The 18959-nt window shown below is 42.2% G+C and overlaps 1 protein-coding gene across 1 annotated transcript in view; it reads right to left on the bottom strand.

Annotated features, from left to right (window-relative positions):
• Positions 1 to 18959, bottom strand: part of CCAR1 (cell division cycle and apoptosis regulator 1) — a 2906903-nt gene that overhangs the window by 2426169 nt on the left and 461775 nt on the right. The window contains exon 6 of the mRNA XM_044056158.1: positions 13240 to 13272. Coding sequence (XP_043912093.1) covers positions 13240 to 13272 — 33 coding nt within the window. The remainder of the gene's footprint in view (positions 1 to 13239; positions 13273 to 18959) is intronic.

Here is an 18959-nt window from a genome sequence, read left to right as displayed (position 1 = left end):
TATACTATGTGAATCGTAAGCAAATGAAGTGCAATCTGCTAACCATTGTGAGACGATTAGTGTCCCAGCTTTTTCCTCTAGAAGAAAATAAACAATCCGTATGACTTTCTGACAGCTTTAGTATCCAAGGTGTGTAATGTATGTTCTTCATTGGTAAAATTGGGAAAGAAAAGTGGCCAATCAATCTGTTGGTTTAAGTTAGATTCAGAAACTACTTTTCAAAGGAAGGAAGGGTTAGTTCTCAATGACAGTTTCTCTTTATGAATGATAAGGAATGGAGCCTTGCACAAGAGTGCCCCTAGTTCTGACACATGTTTAGCAGAACTAACAGCCAGCAAAAAATAGTCTTCCATGAAAGAAACTTCATATCTGCAGATGCTGCTGCTTAGAAAGGATTTTGGGTTACAGACTGAAGTAAGATGGGGACATCCCAGGGAAGGATTGGATTGCGGGCTGGTGATCTCAGTAAAATGGCTGCTCTGAGAAAGGTTTGGCTACTTTGAAGGAAGTAAGGGAAGTAATGGAAGCATTGTTGAGTCTTAAGTAAAAGTTTGAAATGGCTGCTATTTGTACTTTAACTGTGGAATAACTTGTTCCCGCCATGAAAAGTTCTGAAAGAAATTAAAAATGTTTGTTAGAGATGCTGAAAAGGGATCTAGTCTGATAGAAGAGGCCCAGATGGAAAAATGCTTCCATTTGCTCTTGCAATTTTTTTGGTTAAGTTTCTCTGAGAGAAGATATGACATGGACTAACAGAGAAGAAAGCCTGGCATCTCTGACTAATGCTAGAGTTGGAGAAACCATGCAATCAGCTTTAGGATCTTGAGATCCAGTAGAGTTAACACAGATGGGTGTGTGAGGAGATCCGGGAATGGAGCCAGAACTCATGGTGGATGACAGAGGTGAGACCAAAGAAATGGGAATCACACCTGCCGAGGCCAGAAGGGAGAAATGAGAATTACTTTGGTCTTGCACGCCACAGCTTTCTGAATGAACTTGGTGAAAAGTGGAATAGATGGAAAGGAGCAAAGAAGACCTGGGGCCAAGGATGGACTAGACTCAGTGAATCTCCATGAGAAGGGAAGACAGCAAATTAATTTCTACATTTGTTGTTTAGATATGAAGCAAACAAGGTATGCCCCAGTGCAGTACAGTTGTGTACACTTACCATAAATGGAGATGATCAAGTGTATTCACTGTTGCAGTCATTACATTTGGGTTATCCTGCTGGCAGGTTGCCCTCAGTCGGCCTGAATTCCAAAGTCTTGGGTCCTGCGTCGGTTGCTGTCGCCTCTTCCCTGACTTCAGGTCGTCAGGGGTATAAAAGATGCAGCCAACGCCATTTTATTCAGTTTTCTTGCCCCAGATGTCAGGTGCCCCCAAAAGGGTAGGCTAAAATTATGTAAATAAAACATACATGCCCCAAAAATAAGCTTTACCTTCATCTATAAGCAAATACACCACCTAGGTTGTATAGATTAGAGAAGTAAAGATAAGTTCCAGCAAAAATAGGGGGATGGGGTTGGGTAACCTGGACTGCAACAGGGAATACACTCGAACATCTACATTTATGGTAAGTTGTTACAACTGTACTATGTTCTTCGTGTTTCACTGTTGCAGTCATTACATTTGGGTTGAGTCCCAAAGCTATGGTTGGGGGGCCGGAGCTAAACAGCATTAGGAGTGGCTATGAGGCCCTGCAGAACTGCAGTGGCAAAGCCTGCCCTGGATTTAGAGTAGAGAGGCAGATTGTAATGTTTTGTAAAGGTATGCACTGAACTCCAAGTAGCAGCCTCTAAAATGTTTTTGGTTGTAACTCCCGTGAGAAAGGCTGCAGCTCTCTTTGAATGTGGCCTAATGCCTTTAGGCACTGGTTTGCCATGCTGTGAGTAGCAGAAACAAATGCAGTGACCTATCCACTTTGAAATAGTCTGCTTGGAGATAGCCTTTCCTTGTGATGTTGTGGCATATGCCACTAGTAATTGTTCTGTCTTTCTGAAAACTTTAGTTTTGTCCAAGTAGAATCTAAGTTGTCTGTGTACGTCCAAAGAATGCATAATTTTCTCCCCCTTGTTCTGTGGATTTGGATAAAAATTTGGCAGATGAATTGTTTGGTTAAGGGCTACACTGGATACCATCTTAGGCATAAATGAAGGGTTTGTTCTCAGAGAGACCCTGTTTGGATAAAAAATAATAAAGGGTTCCACAGCCATGAGAGCCTGTAGCTCTGAAACTCGTCTTGCAGAAGTTATTGCTAGGAGCAGAGCTGTTTTCCAAGATAAGACCTTTATATCCACAGTAGCAGCTGGCTCAAAAGGAGGTAAGGTGTGTTTTTCCAAGACATAATTGAGGTCCCATGCAGGTGTTGGTGTTCTCCTTGGAGGCCGTAAGTTTATGGCTCCTCTGAGGTACTGCCTTAATAAAGGATGAGAAAAGAGTGATGGCTCTGTATTGTAATGAGCCAAAATGGCAGAGGCATGGATTTTAATTGATGAGAAAGACGGGCCTTTGTCCAGCATCTCAGTTAAATATTGCAAAATCTGAGGAATATTTGGGACAGCTGTATCAGTTCCTTGAGCATGGTTCCAAGCGTAAAATCTCTTCCATTTCCCAGCATAGGATTTTCTAGTACTAGGCCTTCTGGCTTCTAAAATGACATCCATCACAGCTTTACTAAGAGGTGTGGTTTGTATGGCTACATTATCCGCCATGCTGCCAGGTTTAGGGTCCTGAGTTGGCTGTGCAGAATCTGATTGTTCTGCTGCGACAGTAGATGAGGTATTTGAGGTAACGTCCAGGCTGGGCATTGGGACAAGTTCCTTAAGATCGGATACCAGTACTGGCATGGCCAGTCTGGGGCAATCAGAATCATTTTTGTTTTTTCCTGCCTGACCTTTATGAGTACTTTGGGGAGGAGAGGCAGTGGAGGAAAAGCATATACTGATAGGTTTGGCCAGTTGAAAGGTAAGGCGTCCACTTTGGAAGCTTGTCTGTGAGAAGTCCTTGTGCAGAATAATTTTAGTTGTTTGTTTTGAGGGGAAGCAAATAGATCTATGTCCGGGCATCCCCATTTCATTGTTATGCTGAAGACTTGTGGATCCAGGTGCCAATCGTGGGGATCCATGAGGTTTCTGCTTAGTTAGTCTGCCAGAATATTTTCCTTTCCTGGCAGGAATTGTGCTTGCAGATGAACTTGGTAAGTCAATGCTGTGTCCCATAAAGCCATGGTTAGTCTGCACAGGGGATAAGAATGAGTGCCCCCTTGCTTATGTACCACATGACCATGGTGTTGTCTGTCTTTATCAGTAGTTGTCCCGGATGAAGTAGGTCCTTGAAGGCTATCAGGGCATTCTGAACAGCTAGCATCTCTTCTTGATTGATATGTAGATGCTTTTGGTTTGTGGACCAGGTGCCCTGAATGCCTCTTCCTGCCATGTGTGCCCCCCAGGCATAATCTGAAGCATCCGCCGTTAGGCTCTGCCTGGCTGGGGGTAGTGAGAATGGCTGTCCTTTGTTTTGGTGACAAGCCTTTGCCCACCATTAAAATTCCTGTTGCAGGCAGGGAATTAGAGTAATAATTGTTTCCAGACTGTGGCAATGTTGTGTCCTGACACTTTTTAGGTACCATTGAATTTTCCTCATATGCAGTCTTGCATATGGAATTAGTAAGATGCACGATGCCATGAAGCCCAAAGCCTGCAGAATTTTTCTTGCAGATAACTGGACCTTTGCTGCCATTTCCTTGAAATAGGTAGTCAGTTGCCTTTGTTTGTCTGGAGTGAGATAAGCCATCTGGGCAGTTGTATTTAAGCTTGCACCCAGGAATATTATCTCTTGAGAGGGTACTAGTTTTGATTTCCTTTTGTTGACTGTGTACCCTAGGCATGTTAAAAGTTTTATCACAAAAGTCAGATGCTGTAGTAGAATGTCCTTGTTCTCTGCTTGTATGAGGCAGTCGTCCAAGTAAGGGTATATTTGTATTCTTCCTTGTCTGCAATAAGCAATTACTGGTGCCAGGCACTTTGTGAAGACCCTGGGCACAGTAGATAAGCCAAAGGGCAGTGCAGATAATTGGTAATGCTTTGAGCCAGCCTTGAATCTGAGGTATCTTCTGCATGGTTATCTGATTGGGACATGCAGGTATGCCTCTTTTAGGTCTAAAGTCACGAGCCAAGCATTGCTGCCCAGCATGGGCAGGAGCTGCTGTAAGGTCAACATCTTGAACTCTGGTATATCCAGGAAAGTATTTAGAATAGACAGGTCCAGTATTAATCTCCATGCTTTGTCCTTTCTGGGTACCAAGAACAGTCTTGAGTAAAATCCTTGTCCCTGCTCTTGCTGTGGCACTTGTTGAATAGCCCTCATGTCCATGAGAGCTGCAACTTGTTTTTGAGCCTCTGCCCATTGGTTTTTGGCAGGTCTGGCCAACCGTTTGCCCTTGGCAGGGTATGGAAATGAAACATGTAGCCTTGTGACACTATGTCTAGAACCCATTTGTCCTGGGTTATAAGGTGCCAATTGTGAGAAAAAAGTGCTAGTTTTCCCCCTAAGGGTGCTGCCAGAAGATAAGTGCTTGGTGCAGGCAGGGGGAAGTCATTGGGACTGTTTCCTGTATTGCTGTGATTTGTCTTCTCCACCTTTAGAGGTAGACGCACTCCATTGCCTAGACCTGTAGGAACCTTGCGGCTGTGATCTGCCTCTAGGGCGTCTGGATCTGCCCCTTTGAGGTCTGTCTGAGACTGGAAAGGACCAATTCTTTGTAGGCCAGTGTCTGCTAAATCTAGGTGGCTGTACCTGTAAGAAATCCTTGACCGTTTGCATAGATTTAGCTTTGTCGTCCATTTTCTTTAACACCTCTTTTGCCTTAACACCAAACAAGGTATCATGTTGTAAAGGAGCATCTAATAATGTTGCTTTAACATGGTCAGGCAGATTTTGTTCCTTTAACCAAGCATTCCTAATGACAGAACCCGTAACAGCGGCCCTGCAGGAAGCCTCCAGAGAATCAAACCCACATTGCAAAGTATGCTTTCCAACTTGTTCAGCTGCATGCAATAAATCCTGCATTTCTTTTTCTGCACATTCAGAATTTGCTATAATTTTCTGTTTAAGCAGTGTCATGATATACTGCTGATATTTGAGCATATGAAACTGGCAATTTAAGGCCCTTATAGCCAAAGTAGCAGATGTGTAAATATTTTTCCCCATATATCCAGTGCCCTACAATCCCTGTCAGAGGGGGTAGGGTTTTTTGCAGTAGAAGCCTTGACCCCTTTCGGACCCTGACAAATAGTTTCTGGGCCTGCAGTGAGGTTTTTGAAAAGGAATTTATGAGAGTCAGGGACCCTGTAGTATCTGTCCAGCTTAACAGGAGCTGGAGGTAGAGAGACAGGGGTCAGACTAGACTCCGAGAACACATCATCTACAATGTCTAACACAGGTGGAATAGCTAGAGGCCTGTGTTGAGGTAGTAAAAGGAAGTCTCTGAGCCTTTTCTTAGATTCTGAAAAATCTTGGCTCTCCCAGTTGAAGTGCTCCCTCATGGTATGCAAGGTTTCCCCAAAAGAGTAGTCCTCAGGAGGAGAAGCTGAAGGAATTGATTCTTCAGCATCAGAATCCTCAAAGGGGGGAAGAGAATATTCCTGATCAGAAGAGGAATCAGAAGAAATGGAAACCTGATCTGAAGATTCATAGTCTGTCTCTTGCCTAGGTCTCTTATCAGAAGGGGGATGGGAACCCCTGATCAAGGTAATTACGTCTTCGGCCATTTTGAGCATCTGCTTTTTGGGCATGGAGGCCTGTCCTTGTGGCTGGTGAACTTGTTTCTTTGCCTTTAAAGGTGTTTTAGCCTTTGTGTTTGAAGTTGGTTTAATATATACTTGTTTGGGTCTGAACACACCCTCAGAAGCCAATGCCTGCTCAGAGGCTCCGGACCCATCTGAGGGAATAATCTCCGAAGCTCCAATACCTTGAGTTTCCAGTGGCCTGGCTGACTCCACGTGGGAGTCGGTAGTGGGCTGCGACTCTAAAGTAGCAGGTGTCAGGGGCTGCGAAAGCACCTCACTGAGGACTGGCAAACTGGCGACTTGCTTAGGAGAAGCTTCGTCATCAGTTATGGACCTCGGTTGCCTGTCTTTTTCTTTTCGTTTTTTGTGAACTCCGGTAGTCGCTTGGCTATCCGACGGCATTGTATAATTAAATCTTTGCCTAAAATAGCGTAATGCAAAATCGTACCGACGCTTAATAGTGCGTTGGTTAAATCTAGCACAAAACTGACAACTAGCAACTTCGTGGTCAGGGCCTAGGCAAGGAATACAGTAAGAATGAAAGTCCTTATGAGGTATTTGCTTCCCACAAGAAATACAATTATTAACTTTTTCTGGCATCGGTCTGGAGCAAGAAAAAGTTTCCCCAACGGGGTACTTAGCTTTTAATGAAGACTTCGGATCTGAAATTCGAACATGAAAAATCTCAGGAGTTGGCCAACCGGCACTTGCGAACTGCTTCTGCTTCAGGCACCGTGCGGCAAGAAAGACTGAATAAAATGGCGTCGGCTGCATCTTTTATACCCCTGATGACCTGATGTCAGGGAAGAGGCGACAGCAACCGACGCAGGACCCAAGACTTTGGAATTCAGGCCGACTGAGGGCAACCTGCCAGCAGGATAAACCAAATGTAATGACTACAACAGTGAAACACAAAGAACATCTTAAAATCTCCTTCGCCACTGTTTTGTTGAGAGACCACTCATGAGGCAGTAGTATAGTTCTGCTCGGTTTGTCCACAAGGATGCTGGATGTCTCAGGTATGTACGTTGCTAGGAGAAAGTGACTGGAAGACATCGCCCACTGCCAAATTCTCATGGCTTCTCTGCTAGGACGGTATGATCAGGTTCCACCTTGTTCATTAGTGCACCACACTACTGACATATTGTCCAAGTGTATGGCAACCATATCCTTAGGGAGATGGTCCTGAAATGCCTGCAAGGTAAGGAGGGCCACTCTTAACTCCAAGATATTGCTGTGAAGCTTGGCCTCTATCATAGACCATGCTCCTTGCGTTATCCTTCCTTCGAAATGCCCCCCACACCCAAGAAGCAAAGTGTCCATGGTCACTCTGGCTCTGGGTATCAGAGGATACATCCTGAGTTACTGAACTGGAAGAAACCCACCACAGATTGTGGTTCCCGCAGACCTGAGTGAGTCATACTCTGTAGTGAACGGGATGCAGTTTGTGTGACCACTGCACAGCTAGTGTCCACTGAAGAACTCTCATGTGATATCTGGCTAGGGGAACCATTACTACAGAGGAAGCCATTAGACCTAGGAGGTGTAATACCAGTCGAGCCTGGGATCTGGGATGATTCATCACCTGAAGAGTTACGGAGCTGATTGATTTGACTCATGCTGAGGGAAGTAAAGCTGCCTGATGTGTAGTGCCTACGTGGCAACCTATGAATTCTATGGAGTTAATAGGAGGTAGCTTGCTCTTGTTGTTTATATAGATGTCAAAGGGTGTTGTCAATTGTAAACAAATGACTGGTGCATTAGAAGTAGATCCCTGGAGGTAGTAGTTAGAAGCCAATCATCTAGATACAGAAATACATGAACTCCTTGTAAACTAAAACAGGTTGTCACTGTTGCCGTTACTTTAGTGAACACCCGAAGAGCTGTGGTGAGACCGAAAGGCAGCACTCTAAACTGATAATGACTGGTTCCCAAATGGAAATGGAGGAATCTCCTGGATTGCTGCTGGATACTGAAATGAAAGTAGGCTTCCTGGAGATCAACAGAGCACATCCAATTGTCCTTCCTCAGCAGGGGTATAATGGTCTGTACTGTGATAATCCAGAATTTTGTCTGTTTCACAAACTGATTCAGATTGCTAAGCTCCAAAATTGGTCTTAGGTTCCCAGTCCTTTTTGGTACTAAAAAGAACCTTGAACAGACTCTGGATCCTAGTTGGTCTTGGGGGACCGGTTGGATGACTCTTGTCTAGCAACTTTGAAGCTTCTGTTGCTGCAGATTCCAACGGACTGGGTGGAGTATTGAGAATACTTTGGTTTGTCTTTGGTGTTTCTAAAAAGGGTACTGTATAATTTCTGGTAATGATCCTTATCACCCAAGAAATGGAAGTTATACTTTGTCAGGCTAGAGGGTATAAGAAGAAGCATCCCCAGACTCTCTCCACAGTGCAGTAGTTAGGCTAATGCTCAGGGACACTGATAAGGTTTCTCAGCCAATGGTCCATGGAAAACTTGCTTTTGCAGATCGCAAGTGCCTCATGGGCCATGTTCCATGGAATTACCTCCGCCTCTGCCTCTGGGAGGCCTATTCCCAGGAGTGTCTTGGTAAAAACCTGGACATTTTTTTAACTATGTTTTTCTGTCTCCTCTGTGATTCCTAGAGAAGGATCTCTGAGGGGTTGAAAAACAGGTTCCAACAGCAGACAAGGTCTTACAATCCTGGCCACTCCTGGTAAGTGTATCTTTCACTTCTGGTCCAAATAAAGTGGAGCTATCGTAGGAGGCACTGATGAAAAACATCTTAAAGCTTTCCACACAGCTGCATTCAGGCATAACATCTCACAGTAATATCTGTGCCAGTCACTCGGGCTGCACCATCTGCTGCATTAGACAGTAGTCTCACAGCAACATTCGATGATGACTGTAAGGTAGACAACTGTGTATCCACATTTTTTGGGATATTCGATGGTAAGTTAACCATCAGGGAATTTGAGAGCTTCTTAATCAAATTCCTCTGGAAACGTGTCAGGTGAGGCATGCAGTTTAGAGCTCTTACAAGTCCTCTTCTGAGGAATGTGCCTTGAGACTGATACATACATCTATTTCACCAGTCTGTCCAATGCCCTTGATACTTTGTTAGGGGGATGGACAAAGGAACTCTCTTCGGACAGTTTTTTTTTTTGTGGCTGCTGCTATCTCCATGGCAACTACAGGTGGGCCCCTTAGCCCAATGCTTTCTTTCTTTCTTTGGGGGAAACAAGTACTCTGTCCTGTTTCTTTGGGATGGTCTCTGCCATACCAGGCTCCTTCCATGCTTTCTGAGTAATGAGGTTGACTAAGGCATCGGGAGGAGGGACTACCCAGAACATTGAAGGGCCAGACCCAAAGGCTTTGAGAAACACAGAATCATTAGTTGAAGGAGTTCTGATGGACCAGCCGCCTCTGTTTCATCAATTCAAGGATGTTTTTAAAGGAGGCATCTTTGGGGAGGACCTTGGGGAATCCTATCCCTCATCCAAGTTGTTGTCTTCAGTGGCAGACAAAAGAGAGGAGTCAATATGCTTCCTCTTACAAGTCCTCTTTTGAGGAATGTGCCTTGAGACTCCTGCGGGGGACACACTGAAATCAGATGTGGGACTTGAACGCAGAGTACTCTTAAAGCCTAAGGGATTTTTCTGACCCTGTCTACCAGAATGTGAGGAAAGAGGAGCAGTCCTCAGAGGGAATCTGGGTGGATCCGAATTCTGAGCATATACCAGTCATTTTGGTCCGCCCAAGGCCCTCTCCACAGTCTTGAAATCAGACTCAGCCAATGGAACTGAAGAGGAGCAACCTAGGTTTGCAGAATCAGTAGTCCTCACATCTCCAGGGCTGAAGGCTGCAAAAGGAGGACCTCAGAACCAAGCTGTACAATAACTAAACCCAGACCAGTAGGGACAGGTCCGAAAACCTCGGGGTCGACTCCACAGTTGGAGGTCCATCACTGCTCTCTGGCTCCAGGACTCCAAATAACCTGCATGCATCAGAGTCAAGTGAGCGAAGGTAAGATGTCAAAGCCAAAGTCTCTTTGGCTAGTGACTCTCAAGCTGGCACTGCGGGAAGGTTGGATCAGACATACATCGACTCCAAGAATAGACATGGCGAAGGAAGCTGAACAGTCAGGAAAGAACAGGATGGGTGCTCCAAACTTAAAACTGTTATAAAAAATGAAAAAGTTCACATAAGCAGTACATTTCTACACCAGGTAAGCCCGCACACTGGACAAAACTAAAAGCAGTGGCGCCAGCAGGAAGATGGTAGTTAAGAAATACTGGGTTTCTTAAAGGCACTACGACATATATACAAATTAAAAGGAAAAAAATAAACTGAAAACACCAACTGCACAAAAGGAGTATTGTAGTGCACCAAATCAAGATAAATTCATCAACAAAAGACCCAGCACAATATAAATCTAACATTTCTTGTACTTACTTCACACCAAATGGTAAAAGCTTCATGTCACAAAAGACCCAAGACCAAGAGTTTTGCTTAAAACATTTTCAATGTTGGGAGTTCCATAATTGCAAACATATGTAAGGACTACATTTTGGCTGTTATCAATCACCACAAAAGCAAATAAAAACTGAAAAATGTTCATATATCAATACTGCCATCTAGTGAATTTTCTTAGATATTAATAATACACAACTTACTTTGTATAAATATATACTTTTCTTTTAAATTACAAAAACAATAGCTATACTAATTTAAATAATATCATAGTTCCTCATTCAACCCAGGATTCAACAGTGCACTAACACACACAAAAATATTTAAAGTTTTAGACAAACACTATAATAACACATCTAATAAGACAAGAACAAGGTGAACAGCTCTGCCCTCTAAATTAAATGGCACTAGGCCCTCTAACTTAAACGGACCTAGTAGAGCTGTGAGCAAGAGAGAACAGAAAAGGAAATTGACTCTCTAACTAAAACAAACTAATATACACAGAAAGGAAATACGGACTTTGCAACCACTAACTAAACCACAACAAAAGAGATGGGAAAATAGAAAAAGGCCTTGCGGCTAATGACAGCCAACAAGCAATCACACAATGGCAAGATTAAACAACACTTCTAACTACAGCACACAGTTAAACTACGGAACAACCACTAACTAAACTAATTTTGTTTTCTTTTCGGCTTTTCCCTGTTAGGGGTCGCCACAGCGGAACTCCAGTCCGCTAATGATTGGCAGTTGATTTTTATGGTGCCGAGTTGTCAGCCCGACGCCCAACCTTCAGCGAAGGTACACCCATTCACGCATGTCATTCGGAGGACACTCGACCGAGAGGACATGCAGACTCCACACAGAAGGCACTCCAGCCGAGAATCAAACAGGAGAACCTCTTGCTGTGAGGCAACAATGCTACTGCTGTACCACCGCGGATTCTAAACTAAATAAGCAATATTAAAGCTAAATAAAGGGAAAAAATACAAGTTTTTAAAGAACTTAGCCACGGCCAAGGAGACAGCATCTGAACTCATAAAGCGGCAAACAAGATCTGGGGAATTACACCACTGCATGATGGGATACCTATTCTGCCACGAGCCAAGTTAGAGACTTTGAGCTAGTGTATTCAGCCGAGTTGGAGCCAAGGATCGGCTCCGAACCCATCCAGTAAGAATGAAGGTGAGATAGGACAACATAACATTCATGTTTATACCAACAAAAGTAAATCTGGAAAACATACTGAAGCATGTTTATAAACCAGGCTGCACTCCTGTTTACATCTAATATCACTTAAAAGCACAGCCATTCTAAACTTCCAAGGTTGCTAAGTTTTTCCCAAATAAAAATAAAATAAAACATAGAAGCAAGACAAAACATGTTAAAATTGTTTAAGGACTTGATGCAATAAGTAGAGGTTGTGCAAAATTTGGTAGTTATTCTTATTGATGTTTCAACCTCCACAGTGGTGCAGCAGTTGTTGCCTCACAGCAAGAGGTTCTCCCGTTCGATTCTCGGCTTGGGTTGGGAGTGCCTTCTGTGTGGAGTCTGCATGTCCTCCCCGCGGTTGAGTGGGCGTTCGAAAGACATGCATTGAATGGGCGTGTCTTCGTTGAAGGTCGGGCTGGCAACTCGACACCATAAAAACCAACTGCCAATCATTACTGGACCGGAGCTCCGCTGTGGCGACGCCTAACCGGGAAAAGCCGAAAGACAAACAACAACATTCTTACTGATGTTTCACTTTCTGATGAATGTGAGGGGTAGGTTGCGGCCCTACTCTGAATCCTACCAAAGGCATATGACACTTCCACAAACCACACCCTCTTTACTGAAATATTCAAAATAGAAAACATAAATAAATTCTACTTATATAACTTAGTTTGAAAGCTAAGCAAAAAACTCAAATAGGTGGAACACAGCTAGTTCTCCAATTAAAATAATATGTGCTGTGCCTTACAGATCAGTGCTATATCCATTATTTTTCACAATGTCACCTAAAAATGTACAGAAATCTTGTTACTATGCAAAGCTGCTTGTTTGCCAGTAACTGCATATTTATCTGTTCGAGAAAAATACCATCACATGCCCCCCCAGGTCATGTTTGGAATGTACCTGTCAATCTAAAAATCTGCAGACAATTTCCATCTAAATGTGAATAAAACAGAATGTACGTTTTTCACCCATTCATTTAACTTGCAATAGGATCAGCTAATCATTACAACTTTCAATATAACAACCACTCAAGTTCTCTCTACGATAATGCACTTTAGAATGTTTTGGGTAAAGAAATACCACATGCTAGTTGTATCACAAGTACAGAAAAACTCACAAAAATTCTAACAGATTCCTTGCATCACTGGCAAAAACTTCTTGAACTACACCTGTTCATTTGCCACAGCTCTTGTATGGTCACATAACCTTTGCATACCATACCAAATGCAGCCAGTGTAAACTAGAAACAGTTTAAGAGCCAAGCCTGTAACTGGCTTTCTGTTAAACTGTACCAGGTTGTCTGCGACCCTTGTAGCCCTTTCTTTAGCCTAACACACGTACCTTTGTTTCTCTTAAAGATTCTCAAAATATTATTTAATAATTTCCGACTTTCTAAATTGTTACAATCTAGTCTTTCGATCTACAATGTCACTACACTACCACACCACCTAGTTTGTCAGCTCTCCCTCTCTTTCTCTTAATTTGTACCTCCTTTTCTAAAAATTACAACTATTGTAAATTGAGCATACATTACAGAATTCAGATATGGATAACACACGTAGAAACCAAATGTGGAAACATTAACCAGTGTACATTGCACACTATACCCAAGATTACCATCATGCATGAAACTGTTTACTGAAAACAAACACTTCTTCTACAGCACTAAGTGACACTTGTACACATATACAAATCATGCAGGTTTCTCATCATGACCCCAAAGAAAATGTTCTTGACAGAGTTAGAGCTGCCCAATAAAGAAAAGTACAGAAAAAATGTCCACCTACCTGAGTAAGCAAGGTCTGTTGAGGCTGTGGCAACTTAAAAAAAAAAAAAAAAAACTATTTTAGAAAGAGTACAGAGTTCAAGGTACAAATCTGAACTTGTTACATAAAAGTACATATATCAAAGAAAATTCCACAAAGATCTGCTGAAATTTAGCTGAAATGTGTATCATTAACAACAGAATTACTGGATTCCTGTTTACAGTCAGCTGCTTGGATCACTTGACCTCATATTACATTAATTGCCTAGCGTAGCAGTTACAGTACTGAATTATTTATTTATTTTGTGAAGACAAATACGAGTGATATATTGTTGCACACATATTCTTGCTTTCTTGGCTGTGTGATCTCAGAGCCTCCCAGAGAAAGAGTAAAACAGGCTACATACTGCCAGTCTGTGATCACCTTTCATCTTATCTGCAGTGACCTCTGAGAATATTGAAGTTTGTGGAAGAAGGGGTTAGCTTTCCATATGCAGGATGGAAAGGGGCTTTCCTTCCAGAAAAAAAAAAAATTCCCAAATGCTGTATTTGCTTCCACTGTTCACAAGCTTTAGTACCCATAATGTGTTTCTAAGTACCGAATCTACTGCAGGGAGTGAGAGTAAACGTTGCCAGACTTCTGTGATCATTCGACATTTCAAGATGATGTACAGAAGGAACCACTAGCTTCAGACGTAGCCATCTTTCACAGAATCTTCAGGAAGAATCGATTGCTAATGAATCCAGTGATTTCATGAAGCAACTTCGATGACCCACTTTAAGTGCTGCTGATCTACTCAATTAACTAAAGTTAAATATAGGGGTTGGAAAAAAGTTGTTGTGCACTTACCTAACATTCCATCTGTGTTGTCCATTTTCATTCTTCCTCAACCTGTGGGTTTCAGATCCGACTACACCACTTTACAAGCTTAGGATCCAAAGCTCGAGCTCCTCCTCTCCATCTCATAATGCCTCACTCCCCCAGATTACCTCAGATCGAGTTTGCTGCTAATGTACATGCAGGATGTCCATATAATAATAGTAGAATTAGTCATACATCCACCATACAAAACAACTGGACAGAGCGCATGAAGTTCAGTAGCTCAAAAAACAAGAACTGTGGTTCCCCTTAGTATCGCCATCTGTTCTTTCATAAATATGGACAGGGGAAAGGACGGCAGGGAGGTTGAGCAAGAATGAAAATGGACAATACAGATGGAATGTTATGGTAAATACACAACTTCTTTATCTGATGTTGTCATTTTCATTCATTCATTAACCTGTGGGACAGAGTCCAGAGCTACAACAACTTAGGGTGGCCCTTATAGAACTATATTCTGAAGCACTGCAGAGCCAAAGGCAGACTTATTACTGAAAATAATGTCTAGTTTATAATGTGTAATGAAGGTATGCGAATTTGATCAAGAGGCAGCTGCACAAATGTCATCAATTGACACTCTTAAGTAAAAGGCTTGAGATATGGCCATGGATCTCATAGAATAAGCTTCGATATGTCCAGACAATGAAATACCTTTCGAGGAATAAACAAAAGAAATGCAATCTTGTAGCCATTTAGCCAGTGTGGGTTTAGCAACTGCTGCCACTTTTCTAACATATGAGAAAGATGTGAACAGTTGATCAGATTTCCTGAAAGATTTTGTCCTGCCCAGATAAAAACGCACCTGCATATGAACATCAAGAAGGTGCAGCATGTATTCTCCCTTGCTTTGAAAATTGGGAAAGAAAGCCTGTAGGTTAAGAGACTGATTTGATATTGTTTTCCATAGCAACTTCAGGTAAAAACGATGGACTGGTCTGCAAAGATACTCTGTCTTTATGGAAAATTAAATAAGGAGGTTTAGAAGAGAGGACTTGCAATTCAGGAACTATTTTGTCCTGAAGTGCGTGTCTTTTGGCTTTTCCCGGTTAGGGGTCGCCACAGCGGAACTCCGGTCCACTAATGATTGGTAGTGGATTTCTACGTACCGGGTTACCAACCCTGACGCACAACCTTCAACGAAGGCACGCCCCATTCACGTATGCCTCCACACAGAAGACGCTCTAGCTGAGAATCGAACGGGACGTCTTGCTATGAGGCGATAACGCTACCGCAGCACCACCACCGCAGTAATGGCTACTAAAAAGGCTGTTTTCCAGGACATAAACTTTTAATCTACCTTAGCTGCAGGTTCAAAAATGGGAAGAACTAATGCCTGTAAAATCAAAGTTAGGTCCCAAAGAGGAGTTGGATCTTTGACTTGAGGGATGAAGTAAAAAAGTATATCTGAGAAAAGCCTTGCATAATTTTGAAGAAGCTGGACAGAAAGCGTCTTCTCCAATGTGAAAGTTTGAAACAGCTGCTGAATAAACTTTTACAGTGGAACAGCCGGCTCCATTTTCGAAGAGGATGGCCAGAAAATCCAATAATACAGGGACAGTATCCGTAAAGGGATCTATTAGCTTCTGTTGAGTCCAACTGGAGAATCTTTTCCATTTACTCTTATAGATATTTCCTGGTAGATATCCTGGACTGGGGATGAAAGCCTGGAATGTCTAGCCAAAATTGGAATTGGAGAAAACCATGCAGTCAATTTTAGGCCTTGAAGATCTGGATGAGTCTGTCCTGAGGGATGGGACAATAGATTTGGAAGTGTGTCCAGGGAGGTCAAATCAGGCAGGACCAAAGGAAGGTAAACCAGACTTGGCGAGGACAAAAGGGAACAATGAGGATTACTTTGCTCTTCAACTGGTGTGCTTTCTGAAGAAATTTGGGACTCAGGGGTAATGGGGGAATGCATAAAGTAGACCGGCAGCCAAGCATGGACTAGAGCATCTCTTGGTGACTGTCCCGGGGGGGTGGGGGGGATCAAGGCAAAAAAACTACTGCATTTGTTGTGGAAGGGGGGACACAGAGATCGCAGCAAGAATGACCACACTTGAGGAAGATCATGTTTACCACTGACTGATTTAGAGAGGCATCAGTAAAACTCTGCTAAGCCTGTCTGACAGAATGTTGTACTCCTTGGAATGTGTGCTGCAGTAAGAAAGTGATTGGTAGGTATTGCCTATTGCCATACTCTCACTGCTTCTTGACACAGTGGGCAAGGTCTGGTTCCTTCCTGCTTATTGATATACCACACTACAGACATATTGTCAGACTGGATTCACAATAATCCCTAGATGGAGAAAGGTGTGTACTGCTTGCAATGATAGAATGACCGCTCTCATCTCTAGGACACTGATATGCAAGTTGGTCTCCTGAGAAGTCCACATGCCTTGGACCATCCATCCCAGAAAATGCCCCCCCAACCCCATCTGGAAGGCATCCGTGGTCAGCGTGACACTTGGTGGGGGAAGAACAAAGGGACGTCCTTGGTTGACTTCTGAGGAATGAAGCCACCAAAGGAGAGCATCTTGGCCTACACGTGTTAGCTTGATTGGTTGGTTAAGTGGCAGATGGTGTAATGACCACTGGACTGATAGCATCCACTGTAGGATTCTCATGTGCAAGCGTGCTGTAGGTAATAGAGTTATCCTGGCAGCCATTGACCCTAATGCCCTGAGCACTAATTTTGCTAGCGGGTCCGGAATTGCTAGGATCTGCAAGACTTTTAGTCTTAGGGTCAACACTCTGTCTGGAGGTAGGTAGGCCATAGTTTTGGTTGTATCCAAACGTGCTTCAATAAAGTCCATCAGTTGAACAGGTAGTAACTGTGATTTTTGCATGCTGATGGTGAAGAGGACAGTGGGAACTAGTTGAAACAGGTAGTCCCTGGTATGGATGAGTAAATGCCTGGTTGAAGCAGTCAGGAGCCAGTCATCCAGATAAGGAAGCACATGGAATCCCTGCAGTCTGAGATGAGCTGCAACTACTGTCAAGCATTTGGTGAACAGCCTGGGAGCTGTGGCAAGACCAAACGGAAGAAAGTACAGTTGTGTACACTTGCCATAAATGTAAATGTTCGAGTGTATTCACTGTTGCAGTCATTACATTTGGGTAATCTGCTGGCAGGTTGCCCTCAGTCGGCTTGATTAACAAAGTCTTGGATCCTGCATCGGTTGCTGTTTCTTCTTCCATGACGTCAGGTCGTCAGGGGTATAAAACATGCAGCCGATGCCATTACATCAGTTTTTCTTGCCCCAGATGTCACGTGCCCCCCAAATAGGGAGCAAACATATAAATATATATATAATTAGAGACACAAAAATATACCTCTAAACAAAAGCAAATACACCAAAAAGGCTTTTAACTCATTCACTCCAGAGCAGCTCAGGAAAAGCTGCCTGCTGAATTCCACCATAGGAACAACAGAGCAGCCTGAGCTCATTTTCAGAAAATCCATTTGTAATACTATACAGAAAACAAATGCTCATAACTCTTTAACTATAAGAGCTACACTAAAAGTGTAAACGCGAAAGTTGTTCAGCAGACACTGACCTTTCCAACAGTGTAAATGTTGATAGTGCATATCAAAGTCATAATGAAATATTTGGCAAGGAATGCTGATATTGTGCAATTTTTAATTTTTGGAAAAGCAAAGCACAATATCTTGGTCTATGTACCATGCAGACCCATACAATTTGAATTTAATTTGTTAGTATGAATGTCAGCTTTAAAATGATACTTTAACCATAACTGTGTGACACTCCTTTCATGAGATATTCACAGAAATATGATTAGTATATTATTTCTCATAATTGATAAATAAACAAAACATAATATCTCATCACATGTAACAGACAGAGCCTACATATCAGTGTAGAAGTTGTGCATCTGAATGTCAGCTTCAAAATGACGCATCATTTGTGTGATTACCATGCTCCCAAGCAAAGATATGGGCATAATAATGAGAAGTATTGTAAATGTATAATTTTCATATTTGTACAAGACTAAACAAACTGTAATATCTGTACGTGTTTACAGTGCCTAGACACAGTTCTTTTACCATGTTGTAAGGAGTAACACTGTCTTCAAAATGATGCATTACTTCACACAATGTGGTGCTCCCTTGCAAAGTTATTTACCAAAATATGAAAAAAATCATAATTTCCATAACCTAAGTCAGAAACAAACTCTGTTATCTGCCTATGAGTACAACATACAGGTACCATTCTTTTACCATGTTAGAACTATAAATAATCTTTTCAAAATGAGGTATTACTTAGCACATTCAGATGCTCCCTTGCAAAGTTATATAACAAAATATGAAAAATCATAATTTCCATAACCATAAGTCTCAAACAAACTTTGATATCTGCACATGTGTCAAACATACTGGCACAATTCTTTTACCATATTAGAACCAGCAATACTGTCTTCAAAATGAGATATTACTTGGCACATTCAGATGCTCCCTTGCAAAGTTATTTACCAAAATATGAAAAAATAATAATTTCCATAACCATAAGTCTCAGACAAACTTTGATATCTGCACATGTGTCAAACATACTGGCACAATTCTTTTACCATATTAGAACCAGCAATACTGTCTTCAAAATGAGATATTACTTGGCACATTCAGATGCTCCCTTGCAAATTTATTTACCAAAATATGAAAAAATCATAATTTCCATAACCTAAGTCCGAAACAAACATAGATATCTGCACATGTGTACAACATACAGGCCCAATTCTTTTATATGTTAGAACTATAAATAATCTTTTCAAAATGAGGTATTACTTAGCACATTCAGATGCTCCCTTGCAAAGTTATTTACCAAAATATGAAAAAAAATCATAAT

Source organism: Protopterus annectens, chromosome 14.part0 (genome assembly GCF_019279795.1).
Source record: "Protopterus annectens isolate FY-2018-M chromosome 14.part0, PAN1.0, whole genome shotgun sequence".
NCBI classification, from domain to species: Eukaryota; Metazoa; Chordata; order Ceratodontiformes; family Protopteridae; genus Protopterus; species Protopterus annectens.
The sequence above is the reverse complement of the archived record's forward strand: the minus strand, read 5'-3'. Positions and strand labels throughout refer to the sequence as shown.